The sequence below is a fragment of the Xiphophorus couchianus genome, chromosome 18 (genome assembly GCF_001444195.1).
Source record: "Xiphophorus couchianus chromosome 18, X_couchianus-1.0, whole genome shotgun sequence".
Lineage (NCBI taxonomy): Eukaryota > Metazoa > Chordata > Actinopteri > Cyprinodontiformes > Poeciliidae > Xiphophorus > Xiphophorus couchianus.
Window position 1 is genome coordinate 30795001 of NC_040245.1, and position 21118 is coordinate 30816118.

Consider the following 21118-nt stretch of genomic DNA (forward strand, 5'->3'; position numbering starts at 1 on the left):
GTTTCATGATAACATGAATACACATTCATTCATCCATCTATTATCTAACACACTTATCATTGTGAGGTCATGAGGGCTCCATAAATATACAGCTGACCCAAATTTGTGCTAAAGAAAAAAAAACACCTTCACTGACAACACTGTTAGTTTGGGTTGGAAGACATAGAAAATCACACTACAGGAGAAAGAGAAGTGGTAAAAATGTAGAACTGAGCACAGGAGAGTTTGAAAAAAAATATAAGGTGGAGGAAGATATGGAGCAATAGAGGTTATGGTTGTAGCTGGTATGATCAGTCTACTGAAGAGATAATATGAGAGTAATTAATCTGATGATGATAATGATGAGAGCTTTGATGAACAGGACTCTGAGATAAACAGTAGGAAGATGGATTACTACTAGTCATTGAGAAATATAATGTAAACATGATCTAAGTAGTTCCATTTTGTAAAGCAATAACATTAACCTTAACTGCAGTCAGATAATGTGACTACCCATCCCCGTCTTTCCCCAACGTGTGAACACATATCCTGTTAACATCATATCACTTTGACTTTCATGTATAAATATGTATCACATAAAACCAATGTTTCCTGACATAACCCTGCATAAAGCGGTGTGTGTATCAATAAAACATGGAGTCATAAATAAGTGAAAGGATGCATGATGGAGAAGCATCTAAGCTGAGCTTGGCAAAAGCATTCCCCTACACACATGAACCTAGTCTCATATTTAGCATTCTTATTAAATATTCCTGATGTTTGTCTTGAATGTTTCGTGATTTTATAATGAATGAAACAAATATTCCCTATTATAGAATCAGAAGTAACAACACAGTGACAGAAAGTAAGGCTTCACAAATGTTGTCTGGGGAGGTGGCAGTATGTTCCATATTTTGTTCTTTGTTTGCTCAAAGGTCTGGGCAGAGATAGATATGTTCAGTAATGTAAGCGGGTATTTTAACCCCAACACAAAGTATGGAGGAATGGTTCTCTAAATGTAGCACAGGTATCAATAGTGGTTCTTAGAACCTGTAGTGAGTTTATGTCACTTTTGCCATCTTCCCTGTTGTTGAACTAAAAGCAACCTCAGAGAATCAACAGAAAAATCACATTTTGTGTTTTTATTATTATTCTTATTTTTATGACCTTATGGGCAACCTGTGGATTTAACTGCACATCAGTTGGTTCAGGTCTAGAATTTCTGAGAAACTGGTTACAAAATATTATGATATAAAATATTCCTCTGCTATTGTTTCTGCTATTTGAACTAATAAAAATCGCTGAGTGTGACTGAACTGAGGTTATCCACTGTCATGTGTCCAAGATGAAAGCTCACCCATGTTTAAACCACATTAAAACAATTAGAGCAGATGTATGAAATCATCTGCATGATGCTGAACTACAAAGATAACATTATCTCTCCTTTCCACTCCACATCACTCAGATGCAAACAGAAGCAATAGAAGGATGTCTATTTCAGTAATCAGGAAATGAGCAAAAATGATTGAAATAATGAGTAGAATAATCTGGCACAGACTGACTGTAATTTGATTGATTGTACAAAATCCAGAAATGTGATTTTTGTTCTTATTTGTGTCTGTTCTTTGTAAAACCAAGAGTGACTATTTAAAAAAAGCACAAAATATTCCCAGTCAAGTATGGCGTAGAACCTATGATGTTGTGGGTTTATTTCTTTTCCTCAAAAATGCAATTGAATATTTTTACAAGATTTCTGAGCAAAGTCTTAGCATGTTATCTGGATTAAAATTCAACTCTGCTCTAGCTGATCTTGTATTCTTCTGCAAATATGGTTCTTCTATAGACTTCTGTACTTATCCTTAGTTCTTATCATAACAAGAAGCCCTTAGGAGCTTTTCTGTGCATTACTGAGAGAGAAACATGTTGATTTATACATAGAGTATGTCTTTAAGTAGTTCCTTTATCCAAGCTTTTGACATCTCGATGAATGCGTAGTGTTCCAGGTCCTCTTGCTTTTCTCTAGTGATATTTAACCTCCTCAAAAGAACCACAAGTTCATATAAAGGCAGCCATGTTCTTTAGGTTGAAATCTTAGATTAAAAGCTGCCTTCTTCATGTTGAACTTTGTTTATTTCAGCTCAGTGACAAACTATGTAATTGATTTTTTGCTTTGCAGTGTGCAGGCTATCTACCTTCAGTCTTCCAAAGGGTTTAGTTTCTTTAAAGTCACCAACTGAAATATGGTCTAATTGACTCACCCTGTGAGCTCGTTTATTAAATACAGGTGGTTGCTGCTCATAAGTATCTACAGAATGTTGATGTTGTACCTGATGGATCCTTGTTCTTCTAACCAGCTCAGTAAATCTACAAGGGTTTGCTTTCATATTTTGCTGCTCTGGTTTCACACTTCCCTCCATGAAAAGCATCTCAGAGGTCCGTGAGTATGTGTGTATGTTGTAGTGAGAATCCAGGACAGATAAACATAGTTCAGTCCTAAATTATTTATTGATCTGTTTGTGTTTTTTTTTTTTACTAGAAATATTGCTTGTGATAAGTGATTTAAAGCCTTTTCAGTATTCAGTGGAAATTATCAGTGGTTTGTTTTTGACTGGTCTGTTTGCGCCTTTAGCATTTGCCTATACTGCCATTGCCACAAGCCGGGCCTGGTAGCGGTTCCTTATAGAATCAGTTACTGCTAGTTCAATATGACCTCTCTTTAGACTAAATCAGTTTTGTTTGTTTTTTTTATTATTATTACTTATTATTTGTTACAATGCATTGTCCTAATTTGTTGCATTTCTCCAAGTTCTCATGCGTTACACAGCCGTCCTTCTAACCAGGTTAGCTACAGAAGTGAACCTGGCTGGACTTCAGGACTTGTGTCAGACTTGTTTCTATGTCCTTCTTCCAAACACAGTGTGCAGCTTGGCTCGGCATATTGTTGTGGGTCGGATCTGTTATGTGATGTGATGAGGAGCGACAATCTCCTGACACTGTGCTGTCCATCAGTTTTCTCAACGGACACCAACACCAGCATCCTTTTTCAGCTTAGACCAGCCCTCCTGTCCAAAGCCACTGACAGGCTTTTCCCAACATGCCTGTCAGATGATATCCAGCTATATATATGTGTGGGCGTGTGTGTGACTGGGTCTAGATGCTTCACTAGTCTAATCCTCCATAAGCAGTTTTTTTTTTCATTAAATGCTTACACAAGAGGAACTCTTTGGATGTGAATACTGTTGATGTTCATGATTTGAAAAAGCTTGTGTTAGCTTTATGAGTTTTATTTTTCCTAAAAACGGAAGAAACAAAAATCTTCCCAAACTCACTTACCCTTAAGATGGATGACAGGTGGGTGGCAAAAATCATTAGAGGGCAAATTATCCTGCATGCATTGGAACAGTGGTAAAACAGTGCTTTAGTTTAGTTACTGATTGTTAAAATCAAGTTAAATATGGCCAAATATGGTTTTGTAACTTTACATCACAGAACAAAATTCAAAAGGAAAACCTGTGTTTGGATCCAGAAATAACTTATGTCCATAATCTATTTATCAAAGTAGCTGCTAAGATTGTGCAGCAAAAAAGAAACGCAACTAAAGCAATGTTTTTTAAAGAGCATTTCAAATCATCATGAAGGCAGAAGTGCAGTCAAAAGTTCAGAGTATTATAGAATAGAAACAGCCTTTATTGTTCCCCACAGGGGAAACTCAGGTGTAACATCAGCAAATAGAAAGGCTCACACAAACAAACAGTTAGTGTTAAAAACAATACATAAAATCAAGATTAATGATAAAAATAATATACTATACAAGACAATAACACAATATACTGTGTGGTTATTAGAAATAGTAATACCAGACTATCCAAGGCATGTGCAGCTTTGTCGGCTCACTATTCAAAAATGTACATAATGTGCATATGTATTTAACATTAAAATAAAAATGATACAGACTATTTGCAATACAGTATATTAGTGCACTTGTGTAACCACAGCAGAATTGTTATTTAAAAATGAGTAGGAACAGTAGATGATTGTCCAAATGCCAGCATGTATGTTAACACATATTGATTTTGTTGGCACCAGTGATGGTTATGATGTTTAACAGCTGCTGGGATATACTTACAAATTCAACATGGATGCAAAACTAGGAAAAAGTAGTATGTGTATGTGGATGAACGGTTGAATAAGAAACACATTGCAATGCCACTTAAAAACCAAGGTGAGGTCAAAAAGGTGCTTAAAAAGTGTAGACCGTTCATCATTTTAATTTAAAGGTCTGCACATGTTTTTAATTTTTATGGAGTTGGTTGACCTTTACAGCCCAAGTGGAAATTTGTCTCCTTATGCTTCTCACCCTGTAGGACTTCTGGTGATGGTTGCTGCACTCAGAGGTGTCAGTAATGACTTTTCAGAGAACCACTACCATTAGTAACAGAACTCATTTACTGGGCAGAAAAACAGACAATCAGCATAGTAAGATTATATAGGTTATAATAACTCAGTGTTTGCCACAGGCATCTATATTATTGCCATTAGTTGTCACCAGATGTTCTTATCTGCCTTTATTAACTTTAGTATGTTTCTGTAATCTAGTTAGTTACATGTATTATCTTGTTCATGCAACATCTTTTTCTCCCATATTCTTTGTTTCCACAACCAGTTGATTTAGCAGTTTGCTGTTGCTCTCTCTTGGCTCTTGCCTAAGAGCAGTAATAAAAGCAGCTCCAAACATGTCCAGTGGAGAGGCGGCTGCCAGTCTACTCCCAGCAAGTATCCAGTCAAAGTCTCAGTCACCACTAGTTTTTCATTAGAGGCCTAATTCAAAGCGGCCTACATAGAGTGTCAGGAGTGTCCCGGCCTGTTGTTTTCACCCTTTATAACACACTTTAATGAGCAGCTGCTGGGAAAGCTGTGGTCAGCTGAGTGTATGGAACTGGTAAGGCTTGGAATAAATGGTCTGAGAAGATGAGGAGTAAGTTTCTGCTCAGGGGCCTGAAGTGCTCCCATCGATCACTTATTTTCTTTTTCACTTTTTCCTTAATCACAGAACCTGTTGACTATCATGATTCATGGCATTAGCTGCTGGCCTGTGAAGTTCAAGCAGTAGGCCGTCCATCATGCAGTCTCAGTGCGAAGCTTGTCCATATACTGCTCAACGGTGCTGCTGTCTTGCTTGTCATACTTTAAAGCGCTGTGATTGGTCTCAGGATGTGTAGACTGGTGGAACATCATTTAGGTGTTAGCATAGTAGCCTTAGCGGTGCCTTTAAGCCTTGTTTACACAAAACAGCTGTCTGGAAAGTGGTGGTACTTTTGGATGTTAAGGTAAAGTTCCACCATTAGACGAGACCTCCAAGTCACCTTGAATCATCCCAGAGACACTATGACTCTGCATTTTGATTCCTAACCTCCACTCCTAAGTTTGGAAACGGTAAAATTGAAAATGGCAGCAACTCCACCCACGCTAGCTTGAACCAACAACGAGGTTAGTGTACTGCTACATGTGGTGCTGAATTATAAGATGAAGAAAAATTAGGAAAATGTAGCCTGGCAGTTCTGCACCAGCAAATCTAACGACATTTCCACCAACTACGTCTAGCAGCGTCTTGCAGGGATGGCGGAAGGTGAAGACTTTCCTCATGACAAAAGTGTTCTGACTAAAGCTCAAAGTCTTTTGAAACTCAAAGAAGTAATATGAAGCCAACACATATAAGACTTATAGACTGTGTGATAAGAGACAAAGCATTAAAAAGTTCAGAGGTCAGTATATTGTGGAATTGTATGGAATAATAATAATTCCAGTACACTACATCTCAATTTTTTAAATATCTTGTAATGATGCCTTTGAATATCCTGTATGTCTGCCTGCAGCTGTCATATTTGCTGATATACAGTTTACAGTATGTGTGTGAGGGGTTGGGGTCTTCTGTGTCCTTTACACAGAAGGGTGTGTTAAGCCTGGCTTTTCACAGTCCATCAGGATGATCTCCGGTAGATATTAATGAGCTTTTCCTCTGATGTGGACTCAGTCGTCCAACTGGACAGCTTTCTAAGGATTGTGCAGAGCAAGAGCTCACATAATAACCTTGATATGTTTAGAACATCCATAATATAGATGATACTTGAGAAAGGCTTTATTTGTATGGCTGGTTTAGTGAGCTTTGTACATGAAAGATTATTTATTATTAAAATGTAAAATATTTTGTGAATATTTGATCATATTAAAGTGGACTACCTAGGCAGTTAGATGACTCTCAGTCTGTATGTTGCAACTGGCTGCACTGTTTTGGTTGCAAAAGTGACGTTTTGCAAAGTGTACACACTTCAAATATTTACAAAGAAGCGCCTCTTCAGCTAAAAGTCTTTGGCAATGCTTAGAGGGGGATGAAGGGGATGTAACAGAGTGTCAAAGATGTTCTGGCATGTGGAAAATTTGGTTTCCCTTTTAGTGCTTGAAGATATTTTTTTCAATTGATTGCCAAATTTCATGTTGAAGCTTTAGAAAAATCCAGTCTTTATTAAACAAAACATTCAGGTGGTCAAATCTCTAAGCAAGAAATTATTTTTTACAAAACCTCCAGTGGCCTAACTGTTGGCACATCTACTAAGTTTCTACAAAATACATGCAACTGAAGTATTTTGTTTACTTTATACTTTACTTTTGCATATTTCCCATTAAATTCTAAGCAATAAACCATCACTGTTTCTCTGTGGTGTGACTATGATGTGACACAGAGGCCCATTTCTCTTAGTGTGTCCAAATTCAGGTGCTGTATCATTGGAAGGCTGCATTTGAAGGCCAACTATGTCTCACAGCAATTCAATGAAATCTGTCCGATTTGAAGGATGCGTCTGGTGTGTCTTTCTCAGCATCCCGAGATTCATTGTGTTTTGAACAGGGAATTTCTGTTCTTCTAAACAATGGCGGATGAGATTTAAGCATAGGTATATTAAAATTAGCTGTTCAAAAGCTAAAATCTTATGGTGATTGTGTTGCTAGACTTTTATCATATGCAGACGTGTGTAGTATCATTTTTGTCCCCAAAACGTTTTATGATCAACTTGTCAATTTTAATAAATAAAATGATTAAATTAATTATAGATTTTTTTTAAAACTCTGCAAGATTTTGAGCTCTATTTTGCCATGTTTGGCGTCATCATTGCTGCTAGGAGACAGGACATGCATGGGGATAAATCTAAAGGAGACCATGGACATTGAATTTTCACAAAGAATGACACTAAAAATAACAATAATATGTTTTCAGATCAGTTTTTGTGTGGTGTTTTATTGGAATCTTACATGGCTTTTTGACATAAGTTTCTATCCCACATCCTTGGAAAATGTTAGTTTTAACTCTATTTAATTCTAAATATAGAAATACTTGTTCTTTAAGGATGATACCAAATTTACTAAAGTAGCTATGTACCTAATATTATAATTTGTCTTATAATAAGAGTCATGTGACAGTAGCAGCTCTAAGCAAGTTTTATTTTTCTGGTCTGAAAGCAAAAATGTTTCATTAGGTTGCAAAGGTTGCAGACTTCTGGGCATTCGATTTCATAGCTGCTCTCTTCTGGTCGATGAAGGCCAGATCCTCTGCAGGATGTAGCCCCTGAATTCAAACACACCCTTAGGCACTGGCCTGGATGAGGTTCGTGTTTATCTGGCCACCATGCAGTCTCACAATCTCAGAAACTCTCTGATAAAGAACTGCAGCAAAGAGTAGCATCTAGTGGACTGACTGTGGGATCAGTATGATCAAAGATCAAATACATCACCTGGGATCGCTACAGGATATCTTAGGAGACAATGCATTTTGTTTGAAAGGACGATGTCTCATTTAATTTCCTGGAACTACTGTCAGGTTGCATGGTCTTTCAGAACTCTTAATCTTTGCAACAATTTGAAATTTAAACAGCTGCAAAATAGCCAAATGTCAGCAGCCTGCTGTGTTGTAAAAACAGAAACAGTTTCATATAAAGTAAACCTTGACCCATTAATAAGAAACTGTCTTAACTGGGAGAAGTAATGTTTTCTAATTTATTTTAACTTTGAAACTCATGTACAGAAACTATCCAATATAAAATGAAAAAGGAAAATGAAAGGACTGTGACTGAAATATTGAGAAAAGCAGCTGTCATGAAAGTCCACATGTTGGTTTGCGTTCACATCCCCAGTCCTAAAATATTCACGCTCATCGTTGACTTCTAAAATTTGTATGAGTAGATGTGTAAAGTATTTTGTCTCTGTATTGTCCTTTGATGGACAGGTCGTGTCCCTTGGTGTCCCCTGTCTCTGGTGCATTGACTGCTGGTGATGCATATCTCTCAGGAACCTTGATGCATTACACAAAATGAATAATTGTATGGAAATCACAAATTCTAGTCATCGTCCTATCATTTGTCATGTATATGAATTTGCTTGTACTTTTTACTGAGAATAGTAGTATGTCAATATTTCATGTAAAGTACCATAATTTCCAGACTACTGAGCCCTCCCAATATAAGCCACATCCACAAACTTTGAAAGAAAAAGCAACTTTTTTCATGAGTAACAATTATATATATATACTGTTACAGTATATATATATATATATATATATATATATATATATATATATATATATATATATATATATATATATACTGTACACAGTACAGACCAAAAGTTTGGACACACCTTCTAATTCAATGGGTTTTCTTTGTTTTCATGACTATTTATAAGGCAAGAAATCCCACTTATTAACCTGACAGGGCAGGTTGACCTATGAAGTGAAAACCATTTCAGGTGACTACCTCTTGAAGCTCATCAAGAAAATGCAGAGTGTGTGCAAAGCAGGAATCACAGCAAAAGGTTGCTACTTTGAAGAAACTAGAATATAAGGGCTATTTTCAGTTGTTTTACACTTTTTTGTTTAATGCATATTTCCACATGTGTTATTCATAGTTTTGATGCCTTCAGTGTGAATCTACAATGTCAATAGTCATGAAAATAAAGGAAACTCATTGAATTAAAAGGTGTGTCCAAACTTTTGGTCTGTACTGTATATATATACAGTATATATGCTACACTTGTCTATAAGCTGTGTCCACATTGTAGCATAAGATATTTACGCATACATTTTTTTTTTCAACTTTTACTGAAATATGTAGCAGTAACCTGCTACATATTGTAAATTCTTTATGTACCATAATTGTTTTTGCTGAACATTGCCTGTGACACGGCTGCTTAAAAAAAACATCCAGTAGTCTGGCAGGAAAAGTCATAAAATGCTATCTTCATCTTCCTCCTGCTCACAAAAACCACTAAAGTTGTCTTCTTCAGTGTGTGAATTGAACCGCCTCACACACACTTCCATGGTCTCTCTGTAGTTGTTTCTTTAAATGTCATGTGTCTCCTTCATCACACAGCAGTCCAGCCTTTTGAAACTCTTTGACATAAATCCATGTATTAGCATATCTCAGTGTTCAAAGCTTGTGACAAAAGCAGTGGCTCATAGTCTGGAAATTGAGGTATTTTTTAATTTAAGCTTTTATATTAACATTTTATACTAGTAGTTTTTTTGAAGTTACCAAATGTAAGATGCACCAAATTATGTTACAATTATTCCCAGGTAAAATACTGTAAGTTGATTCAAAATACATATGTATGTACTGTATATAAATATGTCCTAATCACCTGGAGTTTTCAAGTTGAGAAAAATCCAGATATAGCCCAACAGATGTTTGCTTCTGAATCTTTTTAGATTAGCAGTTATGTGTATGAGCTTCACTGGGGTGTTGGACTTGGATGAGAGGACACTAATCAGAGGAAGCTGGAGCCAACGATGGGATTAAAGTCATAACACAAAAACAATCAGCTGGGATAAGTAGAATACTATCACCATGGGTTACCACCCCCACCCCAGTTCCTGTTACACATAGGAAGGATAGAATGAAGCTGCCTTGCTTAGTTTAGAGTTAGAACTTTGTTTCACGTCAACACGACAGAATGCTCACCATCGTTTTATAAAGTGCTTTCTGTGTGGGCTTTTATTTTGAGACTGATGAAGAATTCTTCAAATGTTGCTTTGAAGAATGAAAGAGGAAATAAATATTTTGGTTCTGTTAGTATCCTTCAACTCTCAGATGATTATCAGTATGAATAAAGTTTTCTATGATAGGGTGATTACTGCTTCATAGTCATCTTCCTTGAAGAACCGTAAGAGGACAGTTTGTGGGACAGGAGATTCATTAGTTCAGTCTAATCTTACCCTAAAGACTTGTTCACGGTTTATGGTCAGAATAGTGAACTCTTTCCATCTGGTTATGCATAAATATGCTCAAAGTTTCTTAATGCTTCGCAGCCTTACTCGTCATAAAATATTTATCACCAAACCTTTTCAGTTTTTGTCTCACAGAGTAAGAGTGGCAGAGACTTGTGACTCTGGCTAATGTTGGTTTTAAGTAAATTAAAGAAAGACAAGCAGAGTGGTTTAATAACAGTTCTAATATTTTTAGCATTTCATATCTGCTCTTTGTAAGTTATTGCAACATTTATCAATAACTATAAATGTTATTTATAGTTTTAATTCTCATCTCTGGATCAGCCTCACACCCACACCACACATCCAACCCCACTGGGAATTCCTGACCTTACCTTCAGGAAGCATTGAGCTCACAAATGACAATAGTCTCAGTGTTGGGGTTAAACCGTATCTTACCCCGTCAGTCTATATTATAAAGCTCTGCTAACATCATCATGTCCATCTCTGCATTAATACAATATGCATAGTGTTAAAATGAACCATTTTACTTTTACTATACTGGAACACTGACATGTACAGAATCAGGAATTCTGGTCCACCTCAGAAATCAGACTTTTCTTACCCACAACTGCACAGTTTGTTTTAGTTTGCATTCGAGGGATGATTTAGCTTGTGTGTTTGTATGAAAATGAAAGTGTGTATACTGGCGCCTGTGTGTTTGTGTGAGAGAGTAAGAGGATTAAGGCCTGTTCACAGCCAAAGCATTTCGGACCGTCCCCTCTGTTCTTATTGACTGATGTGGAAAGAAAGTGCTGCTGTATTTTTATACATCTCAAATTCTGTAAAATCTTTTCCCCAAAAAATACAAAAATGTTTATTTAACTCAACAAAGCAGAGAGCAGAGCTGTCTCTCCTGCAGATATCATAGCCTGACCTGAATAACCTGCCTAATATCAAGCTCTGCATCTTGTATTTACTTGTATTTTCTTCTTCAGTGTGGCAGGCAGCTGCATAATGGCTTCTTGGAACAGATAGAAAGAGTGCGCGGATTTGACTATGCACAGGAAGACTCGCGGGGATACGAGTCTTCCTGTTTCTGTGTCTTAAAGGAGATGAAATGTACCGTCATCGTTTATATTACAGTTAGAAAACCCCATCTTAGATTCTTCTATTAGCTTTCATGTTTCAAGTGTTCTGTGTTTTGGCATTTTTCAGGATAAACCTCTCAAACAGAAGCACAAAATATTTGTCAGCTCAAAACCATCCAATCTCTTTTAAATCCCATATCAGCTAAACCTGACAGTAGTTTCCATGCCTACCCTGGTCTCTCTCCAGATCAGCATTATCTACGCATCACATCACACAAAACCATGTAGTAAATAACCTTATTGCTTTACCTTGCAACATGAGTCCCAGAGGAAAATATCCCCAACATGGGAGCACTCTGGGATTGTGTTGGGGGCGTGAGAGGTTAAGACTTGTTGAATAGCTGGTAGGCGTCACACAATGAAGTGGATTAGGGAGCACTAGAAAGGGCCTTTGGGGCTTTGCTGGGGCGTTCAGCAGCTTACAGCACCTACAATAACAATGACACATTGAACAGCAAAGCGACTCCAGCTGGGGTTGGCGAAAAGGCAAGCTGGGAGGGTAAGTGGTGGCAGTCATGGTTAGTGGTGGGCAAAGAAGAAAACCTGGGTAGGTTGCGCACAGTTAACTGGGCTTTTTATTTATTCTGTGTAGAAATTAAAGTCAGTTCAGTTTGTAAAACACAAAAAAACAATGGACCATTTCAAGACTCAGTCTTTCTCAAGGACCCTCAGGAGAGAGGCGGGACAGAGCTGCAGAGGTGAGGCTCACTCTAAACTCTTATTTCTGCTTAGTTGTTGCCATCACTGGAAAAAAAGGGTAATATTACAGATGACCTATATTCCTACAGTTACAGTTATGGGAAAAAGAAATGATACCCTCTTTCTATTCTAGGGTTTCACATATCAGGACGATAAAAATTTTTCAAACCTATGTTGTGCTGCATGATTGTTTTTTGAGGCAGGAAACTGTCTCCTTGCATTTCTATGAGTGTTGCGCTGTCTAATGCCAGTGGGAATTTGCTGGAATATTCGCTCCTGTCTTAAATACTTTGAACTTCTTAAACTTTCTTGCTAGAGAATGAGCGGCTACGACGGCTTTAGTCTTTTGGACTAAAGCCGAATTAATAGCCGCTGATTGCAGCTGTTGTGTCCCTAAAGTTCCTGCTGATGTATTTCTATGCTAACAGCACAGGTACGTTCCAGAGCAGCAAACTGCTAACGTTCCTTCTTTATAGATAATTCATCAATCAACTTTATTGATTAGCAGCTCTTGACTGGTCCGTTCTTTTCTAAATCTCTAGGATGAACTTACTCTTATTTTGTCTTGGTTATGTATGATAAGTAATTATAGCAATCTGTTCTGTTTTGGTACTCTGCAACTCTGAAAATTAGATTTAACCTTTAGAGATCATTTATATTTCTAGACTTTGAATACAGTTACATGTTTGTCCATTGTGGTTTATAAGAAGAAATCATATTGCTCTACAAACAGAACATTTATTAATAGTAAAACTATCAGCTATTAGCTTTTTCAACCATTAGCTTGCATTTGCCTGGTAAGGCTTAATATTAAGTGAAACAAAGCTGTTGAATGGACAGTGTTCCCCTCCGCCTGGGATTACTTCAACGTAACGGCCCTGTGTTGTTTTGGGGGGAATTAGAGCAGTGGGGGTGGAAGAGCTGGCAGCAGGCAGGGATAACACCACAGCATGGCACATGGTGCCTGAGCTGGGATAATAATACTACGGTTGGAAAGAGGGTTTCTGAGCCCAAGTGAGAAACTCCCACTTCCTGTGTACCCGACCTGCCAAATACAGTGTCCACATTAGCTCTCAACATAAGCAGGAAATATTAAATCCGTACTGTGGTTTGATGTTATTAAAGTAACTTTAAAAAGATTTTCAGCCATTTAGTACTCTTTTTTGTTTTTTCATTTCTGGGTGAGTGGACAGTAGAGAGAATCTTAGTGATCTTGTGTTGCAGTATCTGTTATGTTATTTTAATGAATTGTTAACATCACAGTGTTCATCTGAAACATTGGTTCTCCTGTTATGAATACTAACAGTTTTTCATAATCAGAATTCATTTTGTTGTCATTGAGCACAAAAGAAAACATAACTCCCGAAGGCAAGTCAAATTGAATAAAATAATAATAAATAAGTATATCTCAATAAATATAAAAACATAGTAGAAACATAGACCAACTGAGATGTTAAGGAAAAATAAATAAATAAGATCAGGTTTTAGATGAATTAGCCGTGTTCAGGGTAACAACAGTTTGGATAAAAACAGTTTTTCTTGTTCTTTTTGTTCTTGACTTTATTGCCCTGAAGCCCCTCCCTGAGGGCAGGAGTTTGAAGAGGTGATGATCGGGGTGTGAGGGCTCCTTGATGATGCTGCGGGCTCTCTGGAGATCTGGCCTCTAGATATAAAACAAAGCAAACACTGTATGCTTAAAAACTGTTCTTTATTAATCAGTCTCACTCCAGTAGGTGTCATATGTATGTTAGGTCATGAGTGCTAAAGCAACACAAATGATCTGCATTTATTGCTACCATATCAGCCTACGGTAAAATTGTTGTTTAAAACTGTGGTTGCCAGGGCAACCGAGCCAAATTTCAACATGGCTGCATTATAATTTATGTAAAACTTTCATACTGCTGATATTTGTAAGGGGCCAGTTGCAGCAGAATGTATTAACAAACTTAAAATATTTTAACTTTGTCTGCATTTGATCAGTATGTTTTAAAATTAAATAATATGTTTTAAAACTTCATACTGATGCAATTTGGCAGCATAGAAATAAAAGCTGATTTGATTGACTGATGAAATAATAAGCACATAAGTGTTATCTTGAAGTTCTATTTCTGTGGCCCTCCAGAGGCTCGAGGTCCACATAAATTGTTATGGTGCGCCGGTTTTGGCCTGCGGTCCTTGAGTTTGACACACAAGAGCTACTGGGCTGCATGGCTCATTTTATAAATAGCTCATAATTAGAGTATTGAATACATATTTCCAGCTTTCCTCAGTGTTATGCCAGTACTATTGATGCTCTTAATTATCAGTGGGCCTTCTCATCACTTTCATGTTCAGAGGACATTTTTCTCCAAGTTAATTTTCGTCAGTGGTCTTGATGTGGGCCTGCAGATCCAGATGCATTCAGTGGTTTTGTTCTGTTAATTTGACAAAGTGCCGTGGACAAAACCCACGTGTTCTGATCTCATGGCCGTTGGTGATCACATCGTCCTCCTGATTTATAGACGACGGTTCTGCTGAGTCTCGGATGCTAGTTGGTGTGTGTGACTGCGTTGCAGCAGCCAGTGTGAGCCGAGTGGCCGGCAGCAGAAGGAGATTAAACACAGCTGGACGTCACAATGCACTGCATGCATCACAGTCTAAATACTGCGCCTCCATTAGCCGCACGGCATTTCATCCACACATCGACTGATATGGTTGACAGCTTGTAATAACTGTAACTAATTCCTCATGATCAGATCTTGACCAGAGCGGCTTGGACGATCCACAGTGGTATTTATGATAACAATGTACGCTACAGAGAGAAAATCTACACCATCTTTAAGATGAAAATCTGGAGACTTGTTGCAATAATCATTTCTCTCTGCTGCGTCTCTGTCCAATGAGCTCGTTTTCTTTGTGGTTCTTACGTAGATTTTTGCTACATAAGAACCACAAAGACAACATATGAAAAGCTGACAGATTTTTACTCTGTCAATTTATCTCCTAATCATGGGCAAGAAGGAGCTGAAGCGAAGGGAAAAACTCCATAAAACGAGTTTATGGATTAAGAAATAACGTTTATTTCTGTTTATTTCTGAGGAAATAAACAAGTTATGAATAAGTAGCTGAAATGAGCTTCACCACAAGGTTATCTGACCTCAACCACAGATTGATTGATTGATTGGGAAAAATTAAAGAAATAATCCAAGTATTATTTTTCTGAATTCACCAATTTTAATAACTATTATAATATAGTTTCAAACTAATAGTCCAGTTTTCTAAACAAGCACTGATTTTAAAACTGACTGAAATAACAGATTGAATTCAACATTATTAATAAGTCAGATTTGTTTAAAATTGCCATTAATTAAATAATTTTCTTATTTGTTGTGCGACATTGTTTATCAATCAAGCAATTAAAAATATTATTTTTCTCTTCTTGCAATATATTGCAGTAAACTTTAAGAATCCAAACATATTTAAGTAAATCAAGCGTATCTTCCTGGTTTCAGATCAAGCTGGCCTGATGGGCCTCATGTATTTTCTGTCTTATCAATTATTAAGACCCACCTGCATCATTGTTTTGATAAACATTTTCTTTTCCTCAGTAAAATATGGTAGTGATTTTATTACACTTTCCTGAGTAAGTCAGTCTGAGTGAGATAATACTCAGACTGACTGTTAGCTACCAAGGCTAACATTAGCAGCTAATTTATAACTTTTATAAAATGACAATATGTCACGACATGCTGACAGATAATCTGTGAAACGATCACAGATTATCCTCCACCTCTTCCATGCTAATGTAGCTGTCTGAAGATGTGTATCATTCCTGAGCAAAACCAAGCAATCAGAGCCAGGTGGAGGGTCTTAGTGCTGTCAATCAAACTCTCATACTCGCTGCTAAATGTGCTAATGATGGAGAAACAACTTACTGTTACAGAAAAAACATTCATTGGCTGTTATCGGTGGCCATGCTAACTAGCCTTCGGCGTAGCGCGGACCAAGAGGACAAGGCGGAGGGAGGATGAGCAGCACTACATGAAGTTGTGATTGACAGCGCTAAGACCCGCCTCCTGGTTGTTTCTAGAAGGCAGAGGAGCTCCATTTTTTATTCACAGATTATCTGTCTCATACTGTCTGTTTCAACAGATAAGAAAAAAAATATTTTTTAGAAAGGTTACGTATTATAGCTTTAATCCGTGCTGCTGACAGCAGGTTTCTGTTTGTGTCTCCTGCAGAGCTGCAGAGGGAGGGCAGCATCGAGACCCTGAGCAACAGCTCAGGCTCCACCAGCGGTAGCATCCCACGCAACTTCGAAGGATACCGTTCCCCTCTGCCCACCAACGAGAGCCAGCCGCTCAGCCTCTTCCCCACCAACTTCCCCTGAAGCTTCGGCCCACCTGCTCAACACAAGTTCCACAGCAGCGGGAATCAGATGTGGGTTTGTTGTTGTCTGCTGTCCCACAGCTGGTGGGACATGAGAGGCAGCCCAGCTGGATACCTGGTCAAGATTCTAAACTCACATTCTGTTGTTTGGTGAAGCTTTAGCTGATTTTTTTTTTCTTTTAATTAGCTAGTTCTAATGCCGTGATGTTCATAAAATAACAAACCTTTTATTGTTTCCCCCACATGTTAGCTAATATCCAAGTGGAGACGTGTTTTGAGAGCCAATATTTTTTCCCATATTCACTGATCCACCTGGGAACAGTCAGGAAACATTTTTAACTTTTTTTTTAAACTCAGCCCCACAGAATAGTCTGAGCCTGCCTGTTGCTTGTTGCTTGTTGCATTGTCATTAAGTCCGCTGAGCGTCCTCAATGTGTGTTGCTGATTTTTTACGGAGCACCTCTGGGCTGCAAGAAAAAAAGGAGAAAAAAATGTACCGTACTCCAGGCAGTGATGTAAAGCTCCTCCCCCTTCCTTTCTCTCTCTGTGTTAATGTGTGTGTGGGGGTGTGTGTGTGCGTGTTTAAATGTGTGTGGCTGCTTTCATGGCCCCTTGCTAAATGTTTTTGATTGAATTTACTCCCTTCTTGCCTTTGATTTTCATGTAATTACATTTTACAAAAGATGCAGTAATGAGATGACACTATTACTACATTGCAGAAGTAATTTAGATGTTTACAGTATAATTGAAATATGTTTCTGAATTTATCAAGATGGATTCCCTCCGCTGCACTCAGCCGTTCCATGTAGAACATTCTGGTTTTGCACGCTGAACTCAGTCTTCTGTAGTTTGTTTTACATGTTTTGACCAAAATCTTGAAAAATCTGTAGATGTTTGGAGCAATGTGTTTTCCTCCTGATAGCTTTTCCTTTGGCATAGAGGAACATGATTTATTTGTTACCTGTAATTTTTTTTTTTAATTAATGTAAAGAAATTGGATTATTTACAAACTGACAATATTGTGCATGATAGTCATCAGGTGGACTGAAGTCCATGGATCTAAAAACTGGAGAGCAAACATTTGCTGTTGATAATAATCTAACTTTGCTTCCCAGCATTCATTAATTAAAAGCTTAATAAAAGTAGATAACTTTTTTTCTGTTTTTATGTGGATTGCTCCAAATGTGTTGTTTCCATTTTAACCACAGCAGTGACCATCAGCACACAGTGCAACAGATAATTAGTACCATATTTTTAACAGGCCATAAAGTGTTGTTAAAGGGCCTTTTTACTGCCGGTGCTGGCTCTTTGTTCTGGAAGAACCAGAAAAAGAGGCTCTGTTTATTTATTTTAATCAGCTCAGTTTCAAATCCCAGAAGTCCTTTGTTCAAACTTTAACAGAATGTAACACTGAACTCAAACTTGAAGGCAAATGTAGGTGAAAGCTAGCAGACTGCTGAAATTAAAGAGCCACCTTGAGTTGAGCCTCAGTGGAAGGATGGAGGATCTGAAAGAGTCTCTTAAAGATATTTTATGACAACATTTCAATAAAAACTGAACTTGTGTTCATCTGAAAATGGTCATTTCCAAACCGGTTTGAAGAGAGAGGAGATGCTGTGAGATTGTTTTCCTGCTGCAGTTCACACTCCCATGATCAGCAAGAAGAAAACACAACTTTGAAGTCAGAAGTTAGTTTAATGGGGGACATTCTCACAATGGTAGCAGTATAAATACACAAGATTTCACTGTTTACATTAAAGCCATGTTTCCTAATATACATATATACTGTGTCCGTTAAATATTTGTCCTTCATTTAATTATTTTTAACAAGTGTAAGTGATTGTACCTTCAAAGCATTGCATATTTTCCAAGATTACCAAAGTGTCTGTTTTAGCGCAACTCTTAAATTCTAGTGATTGAGCATTTATATGAAACCCCTGACTGAACAGAACCAGGTCCTGACAGTTAGCCCACTGAACACCAACCACACACAGCATCAGTCAGAACAGGACTGACTGCAGCAACAGCCTCTACAAAATCTCCACACCACTGGTAAAACTATTAGATTTAAATGGTTAAGATTTTGACAAATCATTTTCAAACCTTTTCCACATTTAGTGACATTTCTCCAATTTAATAAAGCAAGAGTCTTGTTTGTAGAAGGGAAAATATGGAAAAGAGGGAAAAAGGTGGAAAAATCTAATTACAATTTTCCACAGCTTTGAAGAAATGTTTTAAATAATCAACTTCATGTTTCTTTGTGACATTCGATTCATGATGCTGAAAAATAAAATTCCTCCTCATTGTCAGCTTTCTGACCTGTCCAGGGTGTACCCCGCCTCTCGCCCGGAACGTAGCTGGAGATGGGCACCAGCAACCCTCCCGACCCCATTAGGGACAAGGGTGAACAGAAAATGGATGGATGGATGTCAGCTTTCTAGTAAAAACAGAAAGGTTTGGGCTCAAAACTGACTTACATTTTGAATTGTTCTGAATTTAATCTGCTTTGAAAATAATTCTGGTTCCATTTAAAGAAGAATAACTCCAGACACCATGTTCTACAGTGGCCATGGTGTTCTTCTGTTCATACAGTGTTGTGGGCTAAACATACCTTTAGGAAATAGGTACACAAAGCTTCTTTTTTTTTTTCTTTGCCTCTGACCAAAACACAAAATCACATGTTCTGTATACCAGGCTATCTGGCTTGGACAACTATTTAAAAAACAATTAATCAGTCAGACAAATACATATAGTGCAATTCTACTATTTTAAAGACGAATAATTTTATATGGTTCAAACAAATAACAGAAAGAAAAAAAATTAACAGATATATATATATATATATGTGGGGGGGGGGGGGAAAGGGGGGTTAGACCAGGGTGAAGTGCTTCCAGTGACAGTATGTATTGTTTACTGTGTTTTCTTGAGCTCCAGAAGGCATAAAATGCTCAGCAGATAGAAAATAAACATTAGAATAAGGAGGTTTGTGTAAAACCCAGAAGTTTGACCTAATTCTGTTCATGTGTGTCTGGTTTGTTTTTGGTTAAAAATGTTCGTTCTTCATTCAGTGAAGTTATGAAGTTACTCGCAGTAGTTGGAGGATCCAGACGTTTTACTCGAGTAACAGTGGTGATACTTCATAATGACACCACTCAAGAAAAAGTTCAAAGTATGGTGAAGGAAAGCTGCTACAAGTATTTTTTGTCCAAAAAGTAACTCAAGTAAATTTAACTGAGAAAATATAACTACTGACTATCCACCTCTGATCAAATAAAATTATATAAAGGGATGATAAAAAAAAAAGATCAGTTTTTATCTATATTTTAAAAAAAGAAAGCCATGTCAAAAATTCTTTATAAAAGTAAGTATAAAAAAATACAAAATTACAATAATAAAACCCTTCTTGAAATTGTGTAGCAAATTTTACTGGTATTTACATTTTTTTGTTTATAATGAACTCCATCTCCCTGAGGAGAGACGGCCTCCTTGCAATAACCCGAATCTTATGCTGTCCTGTTGCCAAGGACACCAGAAATAAATTAACAAACATACTTTATCAATTTAAAGATTTGGACATTTATGCTTGTAGCGTTGTTGTTTTTTTTTTTCTGTTTTACATTTAACTGTTTTTTTCATATCACAGGTGGAAATTGTCTGGCAGTTACTGAACAATGTGTTCTTTGAGATCAAGTCATTTAACATCAAAATAAATACAAACAGTCATATTGTAACAGTTTTATGTGCAGCTTCACATAAACCAAGAATGTCTCAGGATGGCTAAATGATTTTTTTTTCTAGCAGTTGTGATTGAATGAATCTGACATTTTTAATGTGACAGAGTGGCATGTGTTTTAATCTCCATAACATGTTAGCTTGACCTCTGAATTTAATGTTTACATTATGTCCTGGTGCTCAACATGAGACAATATCTGCCAAAATCATCTGAACCAATACACACAACATAAGACTGCTGTTGTCCAAATGTTTTACTCCTTCAGTCTGTAAAGATCCTCCACCAAACTGGACAAATACATCATCACACACACATTTGTTGTGAATTGCAGCAACATAAACAAACTTGAATAGAACATTTTATAGAATTTTGGATATTTTTATTTGTAAAAAAAAGCAATGCAAATAATATCTTTGACTAAAAACATTTTAAAAAACAACACAAAAAAAGAAAGACGGTTGCTGTGAGTCTTAGACCAATCAGTTCCATGTTCTCCACCTGAGAGGACTGCTGAGCCAGAACCAGAGCACCCTGCCAGCTGAAACTCAAATATGGAAGCAGTTAATAACCACGTGTTCTTACTATTTTTTTTCACGTCTTTTTGTTTGTTGTAATTTGTAATTCTGTTTTTTTTTTTTAAATGAAACGAGTCGAGGTGTGAGGCGGGTGAATTGAGGCAGATCAGATCAGCTCTTACCTGCAGAGGAAGAGCTGATCTTCCGTTCGCCGCTGCTGAACAGAATATCTGTCTTCACCAGTTCCTGGGGAGATAAATGTTGTTTAGTGTGGAGTCCGTCAACAGGAGACGAAGCGCTGTGTTTTAACACATCAGTCACCTGAGAGGCGTCTGAAGAAAGGGGGCCACATAGGTCACATCATCTGCAGGGGCCGACGAGGACACGCTGGACACAGACTCACCTGCAGTTGCATGTGCTGCTTCAG

At 37.4% G+C, this 21118-nt stretch overlaps 1 protein-coding gene across 4 annotated transcripts in view; it reads left to right on the forward strand.

The window, feature by feature from the left end:
* bcas3 (BCAS3 microtubule associated cell migration factor) overlaps positions 1-17606 on the forward strand; it is a 328257-nt gene extending 310651 nt beyond the window's left edge. For all 4 annotated transcript variants that reach the window (XM_028044826.1, XM_028044830.1, XM_028044829.1 and 1 more), the window contains one exon: positions 16296-17606. In XM_028044826.1, the coding sequence (XP_027900627.1) occupies positions 16296-16444 (149 nt within the window). In that variant the 3' untranslated portion in view covers positions 16445-17606. The remainder of the gene's footprint in view (positions 1-16295) is intronic.
* The last annotated feature ends 3512 nt before the right edge of the window (positions 17607-21118 follow it).